We start from the raw sequence: 20,640 nt of genomic DNA on the forward strand, positions 1-20,640 counted from the left end.
GACTAAATTAAATTTGAGGAATCACAAGATGTCCAGGAAAATTGTAACCCAATGCAACCATCAGAGTGAGAGAGCGATGAAGCTAATTGAATATATAGAGAAACTTATAAGCTGACTAAGCTCATTATTATATATATTTAAGTCGGGAAAATTTAAATTATATGCTGGTTTTATTCCACCAATATTCAGCGAATTAAAGCCGGTAGAGAGAGAACAGCATGCCAATGGCCTTGGCCTTACTGACTCTCGTGTCCTGCGTGTGTCCCTGTGTGTCCTGCGCGTGTCCCCCGGTGTCTGGTGCTCTGTATCCTGTCTGGAAGCACCGTGATTTATGGAGTGCGAGCCAAGTCAGGTTGCCAGTCAGTGCACTGACTGTCGTCTCTCTCTCTTACTGTGTGCGGGCATTTTAATTCGATGCCCGGGTAAATCAGCTTAAAGTGCATGAATGGCCATTTCATGGACGATTTCATCAATTATTCAAAGCCGGTTTGCCTCTAAGTAAAAGTAAATTATTGCACATACACACAAACACCATACACATACTATATATAGTATATATACTATATAAAGCAAAAGGATGTAGCAATTTTTCCGTTTAGTTTATTATGCAAAATTTAATTTTAATAAACAAATAGGGCCAATGAGGGCAGAAGCAGTAGTAGCAGCAGGTCCAGGACTGCAATCGGTGTGGCATTTGTTTGGCAATTCCATTTTCAGTACGAATGATTGATTGATTGATTGATTGATTGACTGAATGCCTGACGGAATGTCGAACTGTTTGCCTCCGGATGACATTGGTTGGTGTGTGTGTGTGTGCTTTGCCTGCAGGACTATTTCTGCCTCCGGAGGTCCTTCTGTTAACTTGCCTTATTATTTCCATTTACGAGTTTTCAATTAAAATAGTTCGTTTTTGGTGACTCCTGTGTAGGCTTGTTGTCATGCAAACTAATTTAGTTTCGTGTGTTTTAAACTGACGCTAATCACTAGAGACAGAAGAGAGTTCTTGTCTTGGTCCAGATATATATGTATGTTTGGTATTTGTAAGGCTAATAAATTGGCTAACTTGTTTGTTTGCAATGTTTTGGAATTTACTTTCATATAAACTTGTTGTTGAGTTGGTAATAAGTGAGGAGTAAGTAGCTCTAACTACTTAATCTGTTGGGTTAATTGGTTGATGGTATTGGAAATAGTTATTCATATATTATAGAGTGCTTCTATGTAAATTTATTAACTGGAATAATTTTAAATACTTAAATTTTATAGATTATACAATGTTTTAGTTCATTTAAGAAGTTCAAGAATTCATTGCAGAATTAATGTCATGTAATAATGTTGAAAAGTTTATAGAAAAGAGTTGTAGGAGTTCATTTTAGGAAGTTTGAGAAGCGCAGAGAAAGGCTCTTCAAGAGTTCATTTACAAAATAAACCAGTCAGCTATGTTTTCATCTTTCGAACTAGGTATTTTACCATATACTTTAATCATTAATACAAATATATTTCGATAAACATATAACCTTATAATTATTCTGTTTATTCTCTGATATATATTCATTATTTATACTAATATATATCAAGATAAAGTTATGCCATATTAGTTATTTATTAAATTAAATCATATCTTGACTCAACCAACCCATATTTATAACCATAGGAACATTTCTCTTTGAGACTTCTCTTCCTCTTTAAGACTCAAGATAAACAGGTGGGTGACTCCAAAGCCTTTGGGGTGTCTTTGTGTCCTTTCACCACGTGAAATAATTCAGCTCATTAGAGTAGACTCTCTCTCTTGTCATCCGCCCAGCCTCAGAGTGGCTTGTTTTCTCAGTCAGTCAGGAGAAGGTGGAGTTTCCACTTTGGCTATGGGGTTATTTCGGGCCATAAATTTAGCTAGTTGCATGTTGCTACTGTGGCTGCTGCCTTGCCTCCACTTCGGGGGCACAACTAAGCCTTGCCTCCGCCTCGCTGATATAATGTGACACCAGCTGCTTAATGTTTTGGTTAAAAGCATTCTAAGTGAAATGCAACAGGGCGGAGACACCCAGCACTAGCTACCAGCACCGAAGCTGATGCACTCTCGACTTTCACTGGCCGCAAGCACCAGAGACAAAAGAGAGAGCTACAGGAGCAGGAGCAGGAGCAGGATCAGGAGGAGGAGCATTAGCAGGAGCAGGAGCAGGAACAAGAGCAGGAGCTGGAGTTCAGGAGGGCGTGCCAGGCTTGGGCTGGCAATTTGCTTAAGCGAAAGGTTGCCTCACATATGAGGCAAGAAACAAATAGAACTTCTTCTGCCAGTTCGAGACAGTGGGTTATAAGCAAAATAAAATGGCTAAGAAAATAATTAAATTTTGAAGTTTTAAACGTAGTAAAGTATTGTAAAAGAGATAAACTACCTAAAGTTAATTTAGAATAAAAAAGGAAGCACGCCCAAGTTTTTTTCCTTAAAATTTTCCGATCGTTCCTATGGCAGATATATATATGAATATATATTTAGTCCACCGATTCGCCATGCTCCGACTTATATACTAGTAAAATTATATAGAAGAATAAATCCATAGTTTCATGCAAATAGCTTAAATTTGTTTCAAAACAAATCTCGCACACAGTGCATATAATTCCCAACTTGTTCTAACATCCCCGGAACGAAGTGACTGCCGCCAGCCAAGTCTTAGAAATGTGTTGTGTTTCAAAAGTTGCAAGTCATTGTTTATTAGTGTTCAAAGTTAGTAATTGATCATACATACATACTTACTGGTCATAGATACTTGCTGATCATAGTTAATTACTGATCATAGAAACTTGCTGTCCAGAGTTCCTTAATGTTATTAGATACTTTCTGATCATAGCTAATTATTGATCATAGTTAATTACTGATCATAGTTACTAAATGTTTAGAGTTAATTAAAGTTCATTGATACTTACTGGTCATAGATACTTACTGTTCAGAGTTATTTAGTGATCATGGTTATAAATATTTACTGATCATAGTTAATTACTGATCTTAGTTACTAACTGGTCATAGATACTTACTGTTCAGAGTTACTTACTGATTTTAGTTAATTACTGATCATAGCTATTTACTGATCACTCATACTTAAAGATCATAGTTAAGCTACATGATTATCCTAGTCTTGTCTCATCTTTCTAGGCAACTTCTTGCTTGAATTTACTAGTACTTTTGTAATGTACTCCTTATTTATTATTATTTATTTATTATTTCAGTATTATTATTATTTAATTGAAATATTTCCCATTTCGTGACACTGTTTCTTTGGTTTGGAAATAAGTTTGTTGCCTGCTTTTGGCCTGAGGCTGTTGTGGCAACATCATCATCATTCATTTGCGCCCAGGTGCGTTTTCATGTGCACTCAGCTTGTGCTCGTATTTGGTGCTCCTCCTTGGTGTTTTCCTTGTTTTCCTTCGGTTTTCTTGGTTTTCTTGGTTTTCCTTTTTTGCCGGTGTCTGTTGCACCTACCGGAGGAGCTCCTTTTGCAGCGTCATCTTTTTTCGCGGAGTCTGCACCTTGTTTTGTTATTCTTAAGAGGACTATAGCCGCCGCCTGATTCCGCTTGGTTGACTCCTTTTTTTTTGGGTATTTCTGCTTGAGTTTTGAGTTTCAGTCTTTATTTTGGGGTTCCGAATGTTTTACCATTATTTAATTGTAGTTGTATTGGAGTTGTAAATGAAATCCATTTAAATTTCTGCATAATTGTTTTAATTTACTTTCAAATTCTTATCACTTAAAGAGGAAACTAATAGGCCGGGAGTCCTTTTTTCGAGTAAAGTGCATAGTTTGTAGATAAACCTATTTAAGGTTGCAGATAAAGGTTTTTCAACTTCCGGGACTAAGTCAAAAGGCAATACCTAGCAGATAAAATCAAGGAAAGTAATTTTTTGTACATTTTCCCCACCAGAAATATTCCTATTACGATCATTTTTGTTCATAGCCGCAGATATCTTTTACAATTGAGTTCAAAAACGACTGAGGCAGGTCACCCACCGTTTAAAGTCGAGGCATAGTAAAACAGCTTTATCAAATATTGCGACATAATGGACTGAGAGACAGATAGGTATTGTAGGTACTGTAGGTATTGTCTCTGGTCTCTGTTTACCGGGGTTTATTTTGTTTACTCTGGTTCCGGATCGATCAGTCGAGTGCCGAAATGTCAACGAGCTACACGCGTCTCTATCGAATCCTATTCGTGATCATTTTCCTCAAGTTGCTTTTCCTGCTGGGATTATATTTTCGAAGTTATGATGCCAGCACAAGGTTGCGAAGACGACCAGTTGTGGTCTCTCAGGTGGATATATTCGATGAGATACTATTGGATCGCAGGGAGCGTAAGGAGTTTTCCAGGATTATTTGAAAATCTAGAAATTGCAAGTCTTGTCTTGATTTCCAGAACCCACTTGGGAGCAGAAAATGAAATGGATACGCGAGGAGATGCCTTCGTTTCCCTTGGAAGAGCTCGTACAACGAGAGAAGCACTATCAGGCAGTGAAATGTGGTCCTGCTCCGGATTTAATGAATATTGATTTCCATAATACCTACTGGCAAAAGGCAGTGAATCGAAATCTTACTTACTATCTCTTTGGAGCTTATTATGATGACAGGGAGACAGTGCCAGAGGCACCTCTCGTCCGCCTTCTGACCATGGTTAATCAACATCTGGATAATAAGTTTAAATATCCACCAATTTATTGTCAATTTTGGTTTGAGGGTAAAGCGGATCCCCTAATTGTTAATGTCACCGAGCATCGTGTTATGTGGCCCTTTGGTCATGCTCCACGTCGTATCTATCCCACTTTACTGAGTTGCCCCCTGCCAGATGAGGAGAAGGTGCCACAAATGGTGTCCTTAGTTGGAAACAAGTGTGACAGAGCTAGGAATTTGCTAAGAGTGATCTATGAGCCGGATGATCAGGTTAAAGATATAAAAGGAAACAGTACCGAATCCATTTCCACGGAATCTTCCTCAACGGAGCCAGCCAAGGATCCCCGTTTCATAGTCTGTGTCAAAGCCATGGATTTCCCCTATGAGGACAAGTCCTGGCGCCTGATTGAATGGCTGGAGCTAATGCGTCTGCTGGGTGCCTCCAAAGTCTGGCTTTACGATGCCCAAATGCATCCGAATATGACACGAGTGCTGAAGGATTATCCCGGCTTTGTGGAGGTGCGTGCCATGTCCTTGGGTCGTGGTGAACCACATGCTCGTCCCCATTTCCATCACTACACCATGGCAGCGGATGGTTTCAATCGAATCCTGAATGAGATGATACCCTACAATGATTGCTTCTATAGGAATATGTATAAGTATGATTATGTTGGAGTCTTTGATACCGATGAAGTGATCATGCCTTTGGGCAACACCACCAACTGGAAGCAGCTGGTGAAGCTTGCCCGCGTTGTTCCCGACTATGAAAGTGTCACCTCCAAGGATTGCACCGAATGGGTGAGCTTCTGTTTCCGCAATGTCTACTATCCTCGGTATCCGGAAAGACCCAAGGTATATCGCAATCTATCCAGTTCCTTCTATATGCTTCAACATGTGGAACGAGTGCGAGAGCATTGCAATCGTGGTGCGGCCACCAAGTGTTTACATGACACTCGTTTTGCAGTCGGTTTGCATAATCATTTCACCTTTTTTCATACGGAAAATGCTGCCTGTGGGGCGAAATCGGTGCCCATTGAGTTTGCCCAAATGCAGCATTATAGGGAACCGGATACCAAATCCATGTTGATCGATCCGATTATAGATGCCAATATCTGGCGATTCCAGCCGCAGTTGCAATCAAGGATCGAGGAGAAGTATCGAAAATTGGGTTTCCTGCCCAATGAACAGCAGCTGGCGGATTCCATGGAGCGACGAAGACTCAAGGATGAACTCCAGCTGAAGGAGGCAGTGGGTCAGGCGGGGTGAAGATAGGTGGACTTCATATATAGAAAAGGTATGGTTAGGGATCTCTAGCTGGTATTAAATAAGAGTAGCAGAAAAAATCATAGAAGATCTTAAAATCGATTCAAAATTCGACCAAAAGTATGCTATGATATTTTTCTAGAATATTGCATTCAAAAACTAAGTGATTTCGAATCTTCAGGGAATACCTTTTATATACATAAATATATATATATTTTTTTGAGTAGGTACTTATTTGGTAAATATGGTTTTATTTTATATTTTTACAGAACAAAATTATCATATAATATAGAAAATATGATCAATTTTTAAGTTCTATTAGGAAATATTGATATTTTCTATACTAGAATCTTTTATCGCATCCAATTCATAAATTCTTCTGTAAAACAATTAAGGCTTTTTAAAATTTTCACTATCTAGCAAACGATACATTTAATTTTAAGCTTCTATATAATTTTTTTTTTTTTTTTTTTTTGTAAATTTACTTATATCATAATATTTTACAATATTTTAAGCCCTGAAATATATCATTTAAGTATGATTTAAGTATTAAGTCAAGTCAAATTCCATTTGTTGGCCACATATTTTCACTCACTAAAATATAAACACTCGACTGCTTTATCACACGTTTCTTTTAATGCTTAAAAACAAATTATTTGTTTTAATATGCTAACTAGGCACTTTCTGAATAAAGTTCACAAATATAAAAGGCCTGTCAAGTGTTTAGAGACGAAGAAGCTGGCATTAACCATGTGACGCAAGATCAAAATGAATCGCAAACAGTTGAGCAAACAAAGCCTCAAAAGTGGAACATTTTTGGAGCAGAATAAGAAAACAATTCTCTAAAAAAAGAAAATTAAAAATGCTCAATAACAAATGTGAATTTTATGTATTGGTCTTTTATTGCGACGTGAACAAATAGAAGGCTCAAAAAGCGGTTTAAGCCAAATACCACAAAATGTCACTCTGAGCCTCAGCTGGAAATGCAAGCCAAATGTGGTTAAAAACAAAACACTTTTTAAAGGGTTTATAAAACTAAAATAAGAATGAAATATTAATTCAGCAAAGAAAAGCCATTTTTTCGCATTAAGATATGTTTATATATATTTTTTGTTATTTAGAAAATGCAACTTGGATGAATTATAGAATATTTTATAGAACTTTCTAGGAATATTTTGATTTCAGTCAGAAGCTTATAAAGTAGTGAAGGAGTCATTTCCGACCCTATAAATCATATATATTCTTGATCAGCATGAAAAACAGAATCGATCTAGCCATCTCCGGCAGAAATCAAATTTTAAAAATTTTTTCAACATTTTTTAAGGGGTTATATCATTAAAATTCTAAAAACAAAAATGTCAAAATTTGGAATTTTTTTAAATTTTAAATTGAGTATGCAGATTTATTAATCTTATAAAAACGAACATAGGAAAGCTTTCCGAATTAAAATTTATTCTTTTTTGCCTTAGTTATGAAATTTTTAAATTTTAAATATTCGAAAAAATTTTCATATACAAGACCGATTAAAAAAATGGTATTATAATTTCAGTAAGAAGCTTCTTAAGATATGAAGGAGGATTTTCCGACCCTATAAATCATATATATTCTTGATCAACATAAACAGCCGAGTCGATCTAGCTATGTCTTATCTAAAAAAATTATTTTGATAAATTGTTTAATTATTTATGAATATTTTTATATATATAACAATTTCTTTCACAAATTCAAGCTTAGAATTTTCATTACTAAGTCAAAAAAGCACTAATTTTCATTCGGAAAGCTGTCCTATGTTGGTTTTTTGAAGGTTAATAAATATGCATACTAAATTAAGAATTTTAAAAAATTCTGAAATTTAGCAATTTTTTTACAACTTTAATGATGGGGTTATCATTAAAAAAATGTTGAAAAAATTAAAAAAAAAAAATTTCTTTCTAAGATATCTAGAAAGATTCCCCTGTTGATGCTGATCAAGAATATATGATTTATAGGGTCGGAAAACCTTCACTGTGTTTGAAGCTTCTGACTAAAATTATAATACCTGGAAGGAGTAAGCAAATTTTATACTTTTATAATTTATAATATATAATAGAAAATTTTAAATAATAGCACAACTTTATCAAAGGTCTAATAAATATGTGTCTAACTTTATTTTAAACCACTTTTAAGAGCCAGAATTTGTTTTAAATATTAAAAGCCATATTTTTTCCTTTTAAACTGAACTTTATTGAACTTCCACTTGCTGCTTTTGTACCTGTATTGACCAGTTCTGTTAGCTTTCTTGGCCAAAAACGCCTGAAAGCCATAGCAGTTTCTGTTATTTGTTGGCAACAGAATCTGTTGTTGCAACGAACGTGTTGTAAATGGAAATGTTGGCTTCTGTTTGTTGGCTTTTTACTGTTGCTTCAGTTGGCCATAAACAGCTGTTGGGCTTAGATGTGACATGCCACGCCCCATGCCAGCTTTTTATACATATATATATATATATATATTTAGGCAATTTATTTGATGTTAATTTATATATCTTTCAGTTTTCTTATTAGTTTTCTCATATTTTAATAATTCTATATTTATTTTCCTTGCATTAATACTTTAAAGTGTTTATTCTGCTCTTCATTTCCATAGCTTTATTGTTAAAATTTCCACTTTAGGGTTTGATTTTATGCATTTTCATAATTCCCTTGTTTGCACTTGAGCTTCGAGTGACTCTGCTCTTTGTTTGCCTTTTAAAAGGCACATAGAATTTAATTTAATTTGCGTGTTCGGCCATTTATCCACTTCTAATTAATTGCATTGCACAAAAACACTCAAAACAACTACAATAAATACAAAAGAAATAATAAAACAAAAAAATGTAGGTAAATATGAACATGAAAAGCAACAACTAAACGAATGCAAACACGATACAAATATGGTACAAAAAAAAATATAATAAAATAATATAAAACATGCACATAGCTTGTTATTTTTTTATTTGTGACACAATATAAAAAATATGCATTATTATTTGGCCAAATGGCGAATTAATGATATGAACAAACATGGCCAAACAGTGTTGCTTTTGGAATGCAAATTATGCGTTTTTTATTTTTTTTTTAAATTAAATATTTTAACGCTAATCCAGTCAGGGAGTGGGGGGAGGAGGGGCAACTGGGATTAAGCAAAAATATTTGAATGGCAAACACAAAAGGATAAAAGAATGAGGCAGGGCGCATAGCAGCTAGCCACCGGAAGCGGAAACGGAAACGACAGCCAGCGACGACAATGGCGCCGCGTCACACAAATGTCACCAAATGCAGTCAGCTTTTAAGCGCAAAAGGAGTTCCTAGACAAGGATTAGACTTGAGACATTACCATTAGTTTTTTTAAGGAATTTCTTTAAAGGATTCCGTTTTAAAATATTTCCAAAAAACTTAGTTAGCTAAGTAATCCTTGAATTAAACGTCAGACTGTCAATGATTTCGTTTTTCAGACGACATAGTGCTCCCTTCAGAATTTCGCCAAAAAAAAAATTAAATTAAAAATTACAAAACTTTTATACTGATTTTGCCGGCCGCTAAAAATAATAAAAAAAAGCACAACGATTTATCGTCAACAGAGAAGGGAAAGTCTGTCGCTGAAATCACGCTCATCAACATATATATATATTTTTTTTTATATATATTCCAGTAGGGTATATTTGTTTTGGGTTGTTTTATTTGCAATATCAAGTTCTAATTTGTTACCAAAAATCATTAAATCATTGTGGAAAACAATTCACCAAATTATTATATTTAAAAACAAGAAACACAAATTTTCCGTTTTCAAAAATTTCAATCTAGGGATCATAAGAAAGAAAAAAAAAACAGTGCTGCAAGACATGGAGGTAAGTCAAGTTATTTTTTACAAGTGTAAGTAAGCCAGGGGAATCCCCGAAAGTATGCCCATTGCAATTGAGCGGATCTCCGCCTCTGCTTCGCTGCTCTTTTCCCCTAGTTTTCCCTCCAGTTTCCCATTTGCCATATTTGCTGGGCATCTTGTTCAAACCAAAACTACAAGGATACAGGAACCGAGTTCAAACTAAAAACAAAACAAAAGCGAAACAAAACAAAACAAAACATTGCCGAAACAAAACACACACACAATGCAACAGGGAGCTGGCCATGTTTTTTGTTAATTAAAATTGGCATAGCAGCTGAGTGGGGTGGGGGAGCAGAGGGGCGGGCGGGAAAAGTGCCAGGGAAAGCAACAACATTTTTGCATTTTCATCAGTTTTTCCAGGGCGGCAAAGCCAACAAACATTTGAGCCAGCGACAGGTCACACGGGTCACAGGAAGTAAAGAAAAGGAAATGAATGAATGAATGTCTCACGATTTATAGGGTATATGTATACATTCTTTATATATAAGTTTATATATAATATATATTTACCTTTAAAGTGCTTGCTTCATTTTTCAAATGGATGACAACACATTGAGAGAGAGAAGCACTCCCCCCTCTTGTCGATTTATGTGCCGCCAATAAATTTACTCAACACTTTTGGCCCTTCGACTAATACAATATTTACATCAAATTGGGCTAGCTGTGGGTGAGGGGGGAAGGGAGGAGGGAGGGGTAACTGGGCGAAAATAAAAAATTGCAATGCGTTTTTCTTAGCCAAGAACAGAGGCAGAGCAAAGAGACAGAGAGAGAAAGAGAGAGTAGGGAAAACGGATTGCCAACACTTGAAGAAAATTGTTTTAACAGCCATTTAAATTTATTTTAGTCTGATTTTTGCTTGGAAATATCTTAGAAGTTTTTTTTTTAATTATTTCTTATATCTATCTAATTTATTTGCTTCATTTTTAAGCACATTTGTATCTAAATTATACCACAGATTAATTTAAACATTTCTGAGTTGAAAATATTGTAGGATTTTGTAAATTAAATGAATGTCTTATGGATTTTTAGTTAATATGTTAGGTTATTTACAAGTTTACCTTTAAAATATTGGCATAATACATTTAATTTTATAATTTTCTTGATTATTAGTTTATTATCTTGAGAATTCATTTAAACATTTGAAAATAGCGTAGGATTTTGAAAATTAAATGAATGTCTTATGGATATATAGTTTATATTTTAGATTATTTTCAAGTTTATCTTTTAATTATTTGCATAATACATTTAATTTTATAACTTCCTTGATTATTAGTTTAATATCTTAAGAATTCGTTCTTTAAATTGTATTTGATATGACTTTGGTTATTATTCTTTTTAATCAAGAAGTTTATATTTGATTCAATATCTTATTTATATATACAAGAGTTAAATTTAATCTTTCCTTAATTAAAAATATTTTAAGATGTTCTTAAAACTATATTTTCTTTATTTATTTCCTTGAATATTATCAGGGACTAATTATTTTCTCTCTCTTATAAATTGCTTAGCTAAATAGCTTAAGGTTTTATTAGTCAAGTTATATTTGAATTATATTTAATATATTTCTTACCAAAATATGTTATATATTTTAGAGAATATTAACCTATAATGGTTTATTCTAAAGAGTATTCCTTAATATATATTTCCTTATTATTATTCAGGATTATGTGAAACCAACTCATAATTTTCCTCTCTGTCCCCTTGGCTTTCCTTGTACTGTTTTTGTTTCAGTTTTGGCTTTCCCTCTACTTCTTTCCCCATTCTCCTTGCTGTCGTTTAAGTTAAAAGCGCATTTGTAAAGGGAAAATGGGGAAAAGCTGAGTTAAAGGATAGCATAAGGAGGAAAAGGAGGGGTTATAGAGGAGATGTAAGACCAAAAGCAGCATCCCTTCAAGATCCCTGAGCGCCTTTTAAAAAAGCAAATCTTGCACTGCAATGTCTTGGCATTTCTGTGTGACTCACACCCACCATTACCATTAAGTGTACAGTGTTAAGTGTGTGGGCGGTCCAAAAAGGATCCAATGTGGATCTGCCAAGACACCGATTTACCATTAAGAGAGGTGGTGTGTGAGGAGTCCTGGCCCAAAAGGATTCCATTCCACATAAAGAACCAAAGAGCCTGTCAAAGGCCGAGGCCATTCTCAAATATTTGCCTCACGCTTTTGATTTTTCGATTTCGATTTCAATTCCTGGTATATATAGTATTTTTCCCCGATATTTTCCATTCATTTTGCCGGCACTCGAAGGCCGCTCCATTTAAACTTATGACAGCCAAAGCCAAATGAAAGTTTGCTCTTTTGCTTTGCCTTTTCTCCAACAAAACTCTCAATAACATCAATGCGACACAAGCGAACAAAATAAACAAAAAATCATAGAGAAGTTATAGCCATTAGTTAAAGTTTAGTTGGGTTGGGGAGATCCTTTGAAGAGTTTTTTAAAGGATAGAAAATTAAATGAACTTTGGAACATTATTGAAAAGCTGTTATTTATTATTCTTTATTTTCATTAATATCTTTGTTTATTTGTTTAAATTTACCACCTTTTCTTTTAGTCTACGTTAAATTCTTTAATTTCATTAATATTTTGGCTTATTTGTTTATATTTACAACTATTGCTTCATTCTATTTTTAAGCTTAAGAGTATTTAGCTGTTCGTTTTTTTACACTTTTTATTTTGACTTCGTTTCGGTTGATTCACACAAACCCTAATAAGTTTCAAGCGCTTTCCCGCTTTTTCAGGCTAATAAGAAATGCGTGATGTGTTACCCCTCACACTCACACTCACACTCACACTCACAATACTCAAACATTTTCCTGAGTGTGTTGGGTGTCACACCCACTTGAATCATCGAGTTTCGAGTCCCCAAGTCCAAGTCGAGGATGTGTAAATATTTGTTCCTCAAGCTGGCAACTTTTGTGCACACGTTCCATCTCCTTGTATGGTCAGTTTGCAGTTCGAGTGGAACTTTGTTTTGTGGCCCCTACGCTTTTCCCGCACCCCCCCCCCCCCTATTTTCCCTCCTCTAAAGTGGAAAATTTTCACAAAAATTTCGCTCACGTTTCAAGGAGCTCACGTGTTGGGTGTCCATCTCTCTCTCTAGAGCAGAGAAAATTCGCGTGATTGTCTCATTTAGAGGGAAGAAAAAATAGGGGAAAAGAGAAGTTAATACCTTACATAATGACTATATAGTTGCAGCAAAGTTAGACACTATAATAACCTTGGATTTCTACAAAAAGAAAACTCTACTAGATCTTCTGAAATACTCCATAAATCTCCCATATATAATAGAGTATTTATAGTTTCTTAATTAATTTTTTGCATCGCTATAGCCTTGACCCAAATATGTCATTGTAAGTTTGCATTTTGCTTAAAGATTTAGTCTAAATTTCGCTTTCGATTCAAATACAAGACAAAAAAAAGACATAAACAGACCATTAGTGGAATTGTTCTGGTCGTGTATATAACTTCAAATCCATACGTTTGTTGTAAGTTTTCCTCTAACTCATTTCCTACTTAATATATTATATTATATATATATATTTTTTTTTTTGTATATTAAGTTTATTATAATAATGAAAAATATAACCCATAGATTAACGCCAGCCAGCAGACGAGTGCGAAAATGTTTTCGACGAATTTCTACAATATGACGAATTTCGCCAGTTCAAATATATTTTTTACTCGCACTCTAAAATTAGCTACGGTACCGATAAACGCCATTAATGCAGTGCCAATCGTCGTTGCCACGGATAAAGCATCAAATATTTTGAAAGTTGAGAAGCTGGAGAAATTCAAAAAAGTTGAGCAAGTGGAGAAAGTGTCGAATATGGATAGCATTCAAGTTACTGGCACGGCTGATTCTGAGCCTGTGCTGATATTTCAGAGCCAGGGAAGGAAGCGTAGGAACCGCAATAAGAGCAAGAACAATAACAATATCAACAACAACAGCAACAGCAACAATAATACCAAGGAAGTTCCGGTCCATTCTTCCTCTAGAGAGTCAAGCCTGTCTAGTAACAATGCATTGAATGCGAAGCAGAGAAAGCTAGAGAAGTCGCAGGAGCTTTCGAAGAACATGCAGCAGCAGCAGCAGAAGCCGCAACAGCAGCAACAGAAGTCGCAACAGCAGCAGCAGCAACAGAAGTTGCAAGTGCAGCAGCAACAGAAGCAACAGCAGCTGCAGCAGCAACAGAAGCAACAGCAGCTGCAGCAGAAGCAGCAACAGCAGCTGCAGCAATCAAAGCCGCAGTCGCAGCAGCAACAAAAGACGCAGCAGCAGCAGCAGCAGCGCATGCAGAAGCAACAGCAACAGGTGCAGCAGAAGCAGCAGCAGCAGCAAAAGCCGCAGCAGCAGCAGCAGCAGCAGAAGCTGCAGCAACAGATGCAAATGAAGCAGCAGCAGCAGCAGCAGCGACAAGTGCAGCTAAAGCAGAACCAGTATCCGCAGCAGCAGCTGAAACCGCAACAGCAACTGAAGCAGCAGCAGCAACTGAAGCAGCAGCAAGAACTGCAACAACAGCAGCAGCAAAAGAAGCCGGAGGTGATCATTAAGATGTCAGATAGCATAAGGATACCTGATGTTAAATTTTCCGATGTCCTGAAGAGTAAGGAGCTTCCAAGAGCACCTGAAATCAATAAGCAGGCAAAGGTTATACCGGAAAGTCCCAAGAATCAGGTGAAGACGCAAACCGAAAGCCGTAAGAATGATGAAAAGAAAGCTACTGACAATCAGCAGTTAAAGAAAGCTACCGATAACCAGCAATTAAAGAAAGCCAATGACAATCAGCAGAACCAGCAGTTAAAGAAAGCCAATGACAACCAGCAGTTAAAGAAAGCCAATGATAACCAGCAGTTAAAGAAAGCTCCTGAAATCGTTAAGAGCCAGGATCTAACATTTTCCGAAGTCGTTAAAAATCTAGATAGAACATTTTCTGAAGTCGTTAAGAATCAAGAGAAGACATTTTCTGAAGTCGTCAAGAGCCAGGAGAAAGCTCCCGTCAACCTAAAGAACCTGGAGAAGAAACCATCTGAAATAATAAAGACCCAGGAGAAGAAAGTTCCTGAAATGATAAAGAACCAGGAGAAGAAAGTTCCTGAAATCATAAAGAATCAAACCGAAGCGGTCCCAAAGAGCCCGAAACCGAACCCAACGAAGACCCAGGAGAAGAAATCAACCGAAAATCTTAAGAAACCGGTTCCAGAGACTCCAATCATTGAGGAGAACAAAGTTCCCGAGTGTATAAAGATTGTGGAGGAGGAACCACAGCAGCAACCCGAGGACTTGAACTTGGATCAATTGAAGACTAATACCGATATAATTGTATCGCCGGATATCTTACCTCCCGAGTCACCCCATGAATCCGTGGATCTCGATTATCAAGATCTCGAACTACTCGAACCTAAGTATGGCTATATAGCTGAATCCGAGAGCGAACCGAGTGTGAATGAATCACTTGAGATCAACGATGAGGTTAAGGTACCGCATCATCCATTGAATAGCCTGTGGACCCTTTGGTATTTGCAAAATGATCGCAACAAATCGTGGGAGGACATGCTGAATGTGGTTGCCAGTTTCGAGACTGTTGAGAATTTCTGGAGCCTCTGGACGCACATTAAGCCGCCATCTGAGCTTAAGATTGGCAGCGATTATAGTATCTTCAAGAAGGGCATTCGTCCCATGTGGGAGGATGAGGCCAATAAGAATGGTGGACGTTGGGTCATCTCCATTAGCAAGAATAATAAGCATGATCTGGATAACTTTTGGTTGGACACAATGCTCTGCCTGATCGGTGAGACCTCTGAATATGCCGATGAGATATGCGGTGCTGTTGTCAACATACGTGCCAAATCCAATAAGATATCAATTTGGACGGCAAATGGAAAGAATGAAGCTGCCGCATGGGATATTGGACAAATGTTACGCAATGGTATGCGCCTCTCAAATGACTATACTCTATCCTATTTACTTCATAACGACACTATGGCCAAGCAAACTGCCACCGTTAAGGCTATATACACGCTGTAGATGTGGCATATGACATTCGATACCCGATACCATATGTAGCACTCGATTACATATACCAGAACCCCAGATCCTTGTATATATATAGAATTTCGGTATTTTTACACACCCGTTCTAGCACACACTGGCAAAAAAAGCAGCACACCCCCTATATACATACACACAACAAGTTAGTCGGTCGATCGAGCCATAGAGCCACCGCATGGAGCATATATGAAACGAAGCTATATAACAAAGAGCCTCCAAAAAAAAAGGAAAATGAGAAAAACATCATCAAGAATTCACGATACCATTGCCTATGGAATATCAATTATCAAAATCTCGAGTCAAGCCGACTTACTTTCATATAAATTTTAACGTTGTTATTGGAAAAAAAACCAAATAATATATATATTCAAATGTTTGCTAACGAATTCAATGGGAAGTTGAGTGAAGTTCTTTTTGGGTTTATTGGAGTTTAGGGGGATTTATTATAAAGTTTTGGTTGGGGCCTTTCTTTTATATTTCCTAGATTTTTCTGTAACATTTTTTGGTAGCAAATTTAGTTTAAAAGTTCAAGTGTCTTTTCCCTATTTTCAATGACTGTCATTCCTTTGAATGCTCCTTGTTCACCTAGTTTGAGTGTATTTTTTGGGTTTATTGGAAGTTTTGGTTTGGGTTTTTAATAAGCTAATTAATTGTCAGGATTTTAAAGCATTTTTTTTTTATATTTCCTTGATTTTTCTGTAATATTTTTTAGAACTAAATCTAGTTAAAAAGTTCAAGTGTCTTTTCCCTATTTTCAATGACTGTCATTTCTTTGAATGCTCCTTGTTCACCTTGTCTCTTGCTTGAGTGTATTTTTTGGGTTTATTGGAATTTAGGGGGATTCATTATAAAGTTTTGGTTGCGGTTTTTAATAAGCTAATTAATTGTCAGGATTTTAAGGCATTTTTTTTTATATTTCCTTGATTTTTCTGTAATATTTTTTAGATCTAAATCTAGTTTAAAAGTTCAAGTGTCTTCTCCCTATTTTCAGTGACTGTCATTCCTCTGAATGCTCCTTGTTCACCTTGTCTCTAGCTTGATGCTTCACCAGCAGCTTTTTGTGGGTCTCAATGCCTTTAGGATTCGTTTTTTGTGGGTTCTTGATGCCTCCAGTAGCAGTTTTTGTCAGTTTTTTTTTTTTTTTTTTTTTGTGACTTAAAAGGCTGCCTCTCTGGACAGAGTACAAGGACATCGGACTTGGGGACATTGAACATTGAACATTTAACGTTGTACCCCGGACTTATTTGGCGCAAGAAACTTGGCCGCGTTCAATTGTTTGATTTATTGACGTTTATTGGCAGTTGGCATTTTATTGTGACTATTTTTGGTGGGAGTTAACTGAAGCTGTTCCCCCCCAAAACTTTACTTCCATTCGATTGGTTTTTATGTGCTTAATGTGTGTGTGTGTCCAAAAGTCAACCAGCTGCTGGCTACCCCTGTGGGTAACTTACCTATTTCTGTAACATAATTTCTCCTTTGACCCTTCGCCATAAGGTCAAGGCTTTGAGATGCTTTTGGTTCCAGCTTTCGTCACTGATTTATGGCACTCAATTTCAGGCAATTTAAGGGTAAGGACGGAGAAGAAAAGACCATTGATTAAACACTTTAACCATTTTTATGGCCACCACTAGTTGTGCTGCGGACTCATTAGATGGAGAGAAATATGGGACACAGGTAGGTATACATAGGTGTACAGGTGGAAAGAGCTTTGTGTGGATGAGCTCGATGTTTAACAATGGAATTGCCAATAAAACGAAACGCAAAAAAATAAAAAAATCTGTAAATATGCAGAGTGAAAATGGTGGGCGGTGGGAAGAAGAGAACATTTCACATTTCACGTATAACAATTGCCAAAAAAAATATATAAAAAGACTACTCCCCAAACGGTAGCCAAGTTGTATAAATAAAAAAAATAATGAAAGAAAAATACACTGAATAAGTCGACTTTGGGTTATCCTTATCCATAGGGAAGAACACAGGAATTACAGAAGAAATATATAAACTATTTAAATGAAACTTAAAAGTTAAAAAGCCTACTTTTGGGCTTCATTTAAGTAATTGATTTATTCTTATTGCAATTTCTGAGGCCGTTCTTTGCAATTTTATTAGTATTTACAAAATAGCCATTAGTTTTGACATAAATATTAATATTTATATTATAAATATTAATTAAATATTATAATATTATTATATTATTATTAATTATAAATATTAGTTATAAATATATTATAGTTATTTGTTATAAGGTATAGTTATAAATTATAAATATTAGTTAAATTAAATTAAAAATTGAATTGCAATCAGCAAGCTCATAAAAATAATACAAAATAATACAAAGGAAATAATATAATATTATAATTGCAGTGAATAGCCTGAATATTAATTAAATTAATTATTGAATTTCAATCAGCAAGCTTATGCAAATATAATAATACAAAAGTAATAATATAATATTGCAATGACAGTGAATTGCCTGAATATTTATTAAATTAATTATGGAATTGCAATCTTGCATGGTATACAAATATAATAATACAAAAGTAATAATATAATATTGTTATGCTAGTGAATAGCCTTCTCTTTCTCTCTCATTTGTCCCTCTTTATATCGATAGCTCTAGCTTTCTCTCTCTCTCTCTGCCTTGCTCTCGCTCTTGCTCTCTCTTTACCTCTACCGTTTTCGGTATTTCCATCTCTCTCTATGTATCTCTGGAGAAATCCCTTTCTCTCTATTCTTCTCTGCTTGCCCTTGCTCTCTCGCTCTCACTTTCTCTGTACTCTTGCCTCGAGGAGTATAAATAGAGGCACTGCTGCCGCCTTGGCCTCATTCTGTTCGCGGCTTTCGAAGTGTTTACATCTTCGGTGATAGTGATAGTGATAGTGATAGTGATTACTCTTTGACTCTAAAAATATATCTGGCTAATCAGGAGTTTATATATCCTTCCCATTTAGATGAATCTAACTCTACACTGGAAGGAATTTAGGATAACCATGAAGTCCCCTACTGCGGTAAGTCTTAATTATGACAATTATATCTACAATTATGTATAGATTCTATAAGAGGGATCAGGCCTAGGTTAACTCATTACTAATTGATATTAATTAACTAATACATTTTTGTCTTAATTATGTTTAAGTTAGCATTCAAACCCTATTATCCTAGGGCATATATACTTCGACTTCTTGAACTTACCTTTCTTACTTTTTTCATTCTCCACTTTCAAAAAAAAAAGAAGATAGAAAAAGCAAATTTTCCTTTAAGCTGCCACACCACCAGACAGGGAAGCGGGGGGGAAAATCAGCCCAAATGCTGATTCGAAAAGGGGGGAGGATTTTCCTTCTTTTTTTTTGGGAGGGCGCCCCACAGGTGGCATTTGTGTTGTAAAGCGTCGATTTACATGCGTGTTGTATGCACAGGGATACTGGCTCTACACCCAGGAGCTGACGAATTTCAATTTATTTACTTTTATTTGCGTATGCAAAATAGTCTGCTTCTGCGGCTTGACTTTGGTTGAAGCACAAGTAAGCCCAAGGAATCCAGAGAAAACCAAAAAGATACAAAAGGGATGTGATAGGAGCAGACTTAAACTTACTGGATACTTTCAGGAACTTTAAACAAGAATAGAATCTGATAAAAAACTACAAAAGATGTATAATATTTAGTAGCTTATTTAACCCATATTTTCGAGCTCAATTAAGCTACCAAGTTACTTAACCTCATAGTTCAAAAGCTAAACAACTAAATCGATATTAGCTTACCATTTTTCCCCGTAATTGCTCCTGCATAAATATCCCGACTTAAAAAGATGTCAAAACCTTGCGTTGCCTCTATATATACCATCCATAATCCATAAACTATAAAAGACATGGGGCCCAACCTATGGCTTTGGCCTTTTTCTCCCCTTTTGGCCAGCAGCTGTCAATTGACGTTAGGACAAGGCAGGACATGGGACATGGGACATGGGACATGGGACACAGGACGACTATGTTCCGGATACGAAACAGAGGCGAGTGCCATGTCCAGAAGGGAAGTATGGGAAATACCCAAACTCCTGCCCCGAATTGGGGCTAATTATATGGCTACGACTACGGCTATGGCTAATGCCCGAGTCCGGAACACACACAGAGAGAGAGAGAGTGAGAGAGGACTGGCTTGGGTCCTGAATAAGTCATGTCGTCGGTGTGATTACCTTTGGTCGGTCTGGGCTATCCGATTGGATGGGTTCAATGGCCACTGGCCAGCACGATATGTCAATCTGAGAGGGGAGGCAGAGCCTCTGCCTGGAGGTGTGTTTGCCAGTTGCCAAATTGTTGCAACAAATTCGTAGCTGCATTAATTAAATGCGGATCCAGGGATCCAGGGGCAGGCATATGAGGCACACGGGTGCCATTGGATATGCAAATGATACAGAGAGAATACACCAACACACACACAGAGAGAGTGCATATTGGATTGTGTTCCAAGGCACATCATTAGTGTGTTTGCCACACACAGAAATCTTCACCAACTGAAAGCCAAACAAATGTCATTTTATGTCACAAAAATGTTCCAGCTATGTAATTTGCATCAGAAAATGTACATTTCTGGCTTATGTATCTAAAGCCTATCTTCAAAAAATATGAAATTTTGGAATCGGGAAAAGCTATAGGCTTTATATTGATGAAATCAAAACTGCAATTGAAGCCTAAGATAGGTGTACTTGTTTTTACTCAATTTTAAGCATGTTTTGGTTAAATTTTAAGTGTGGATTTAATTTTTTCTATACTTATTGTTAATTTCA

General features: G+C 36.2%; 2 protein-coding genes across 3 annotated transcripts; both read left to right on the top strand.

Moving 5' to 3' along the window:
- The first annotated feature begins 4,160 nt into the window (after positions 1-4,160).
- Positions 4,161-5,950, top strand: LOC110180546 (uncharacterized). The gene is made up of 2 exons (XM_020948240.2): positions 4,161-4,338; positions 4,401-5,950. The coding sequence occupies exons 1-2, from the start codon at positions 4,161-4,163 to the stop codon at positions 5,915-5,917; spliced, it is 1,695 nt and encodes a 564-aa protein (XP_020803899.2). The 3' UTR covers positions 5,918-5,950.
- Positions 5,951-9,444: 3,494 nt separating this feature from the next.
- Positions 9,445-16,246, top strand: eIF4E7 (eukaryotic translation initiation factor 4E7). 2 transcript variants are annotated; one of them, XM_086835539.1, is made up of 2 exons: positions 9,445-9,776; positions 13,404-16,246. In XM_086835539.1, exons 1-2 carry the CDS (start codon positions 9,771-9,773, stop codon positions 15,834-15,836), a joined length of 2,439 nt encoding a protein of 812 aa, XP_086691665.1. In that variant the 5' UTR covers positions 9,445-9,770; the 3' UTR covers positions 15,837-16,246. The 2 variants fall into 2 exon arrangements, with proteins under 2 accessions (XP_086691665.1, XP_086691666.1); XM_086835540.1 differs by lacking the exon at positions 9,445-9,776 and adding an exon at positions 13,156-13,296.
- Positions 16,247-20,640: the final 4,394 nt, after the last annotated feature.

Source organism: Drosophila serrata, unplaced genomic scaffold (assembly GCF_035046125.1).
Source record: "Drosophila serrata isolate PLE 108 unplaced genomic scaffold, ASM3504612v1 contig_276, whole genome shotgun sequence".
NCBI classification, from domain to species: domain Eukaryota; kingdom Metazoa; phylum Arthropoda; class Insecta; order Diptera; family Drosophilidae; genus Drosophila; species Drosophila serrata.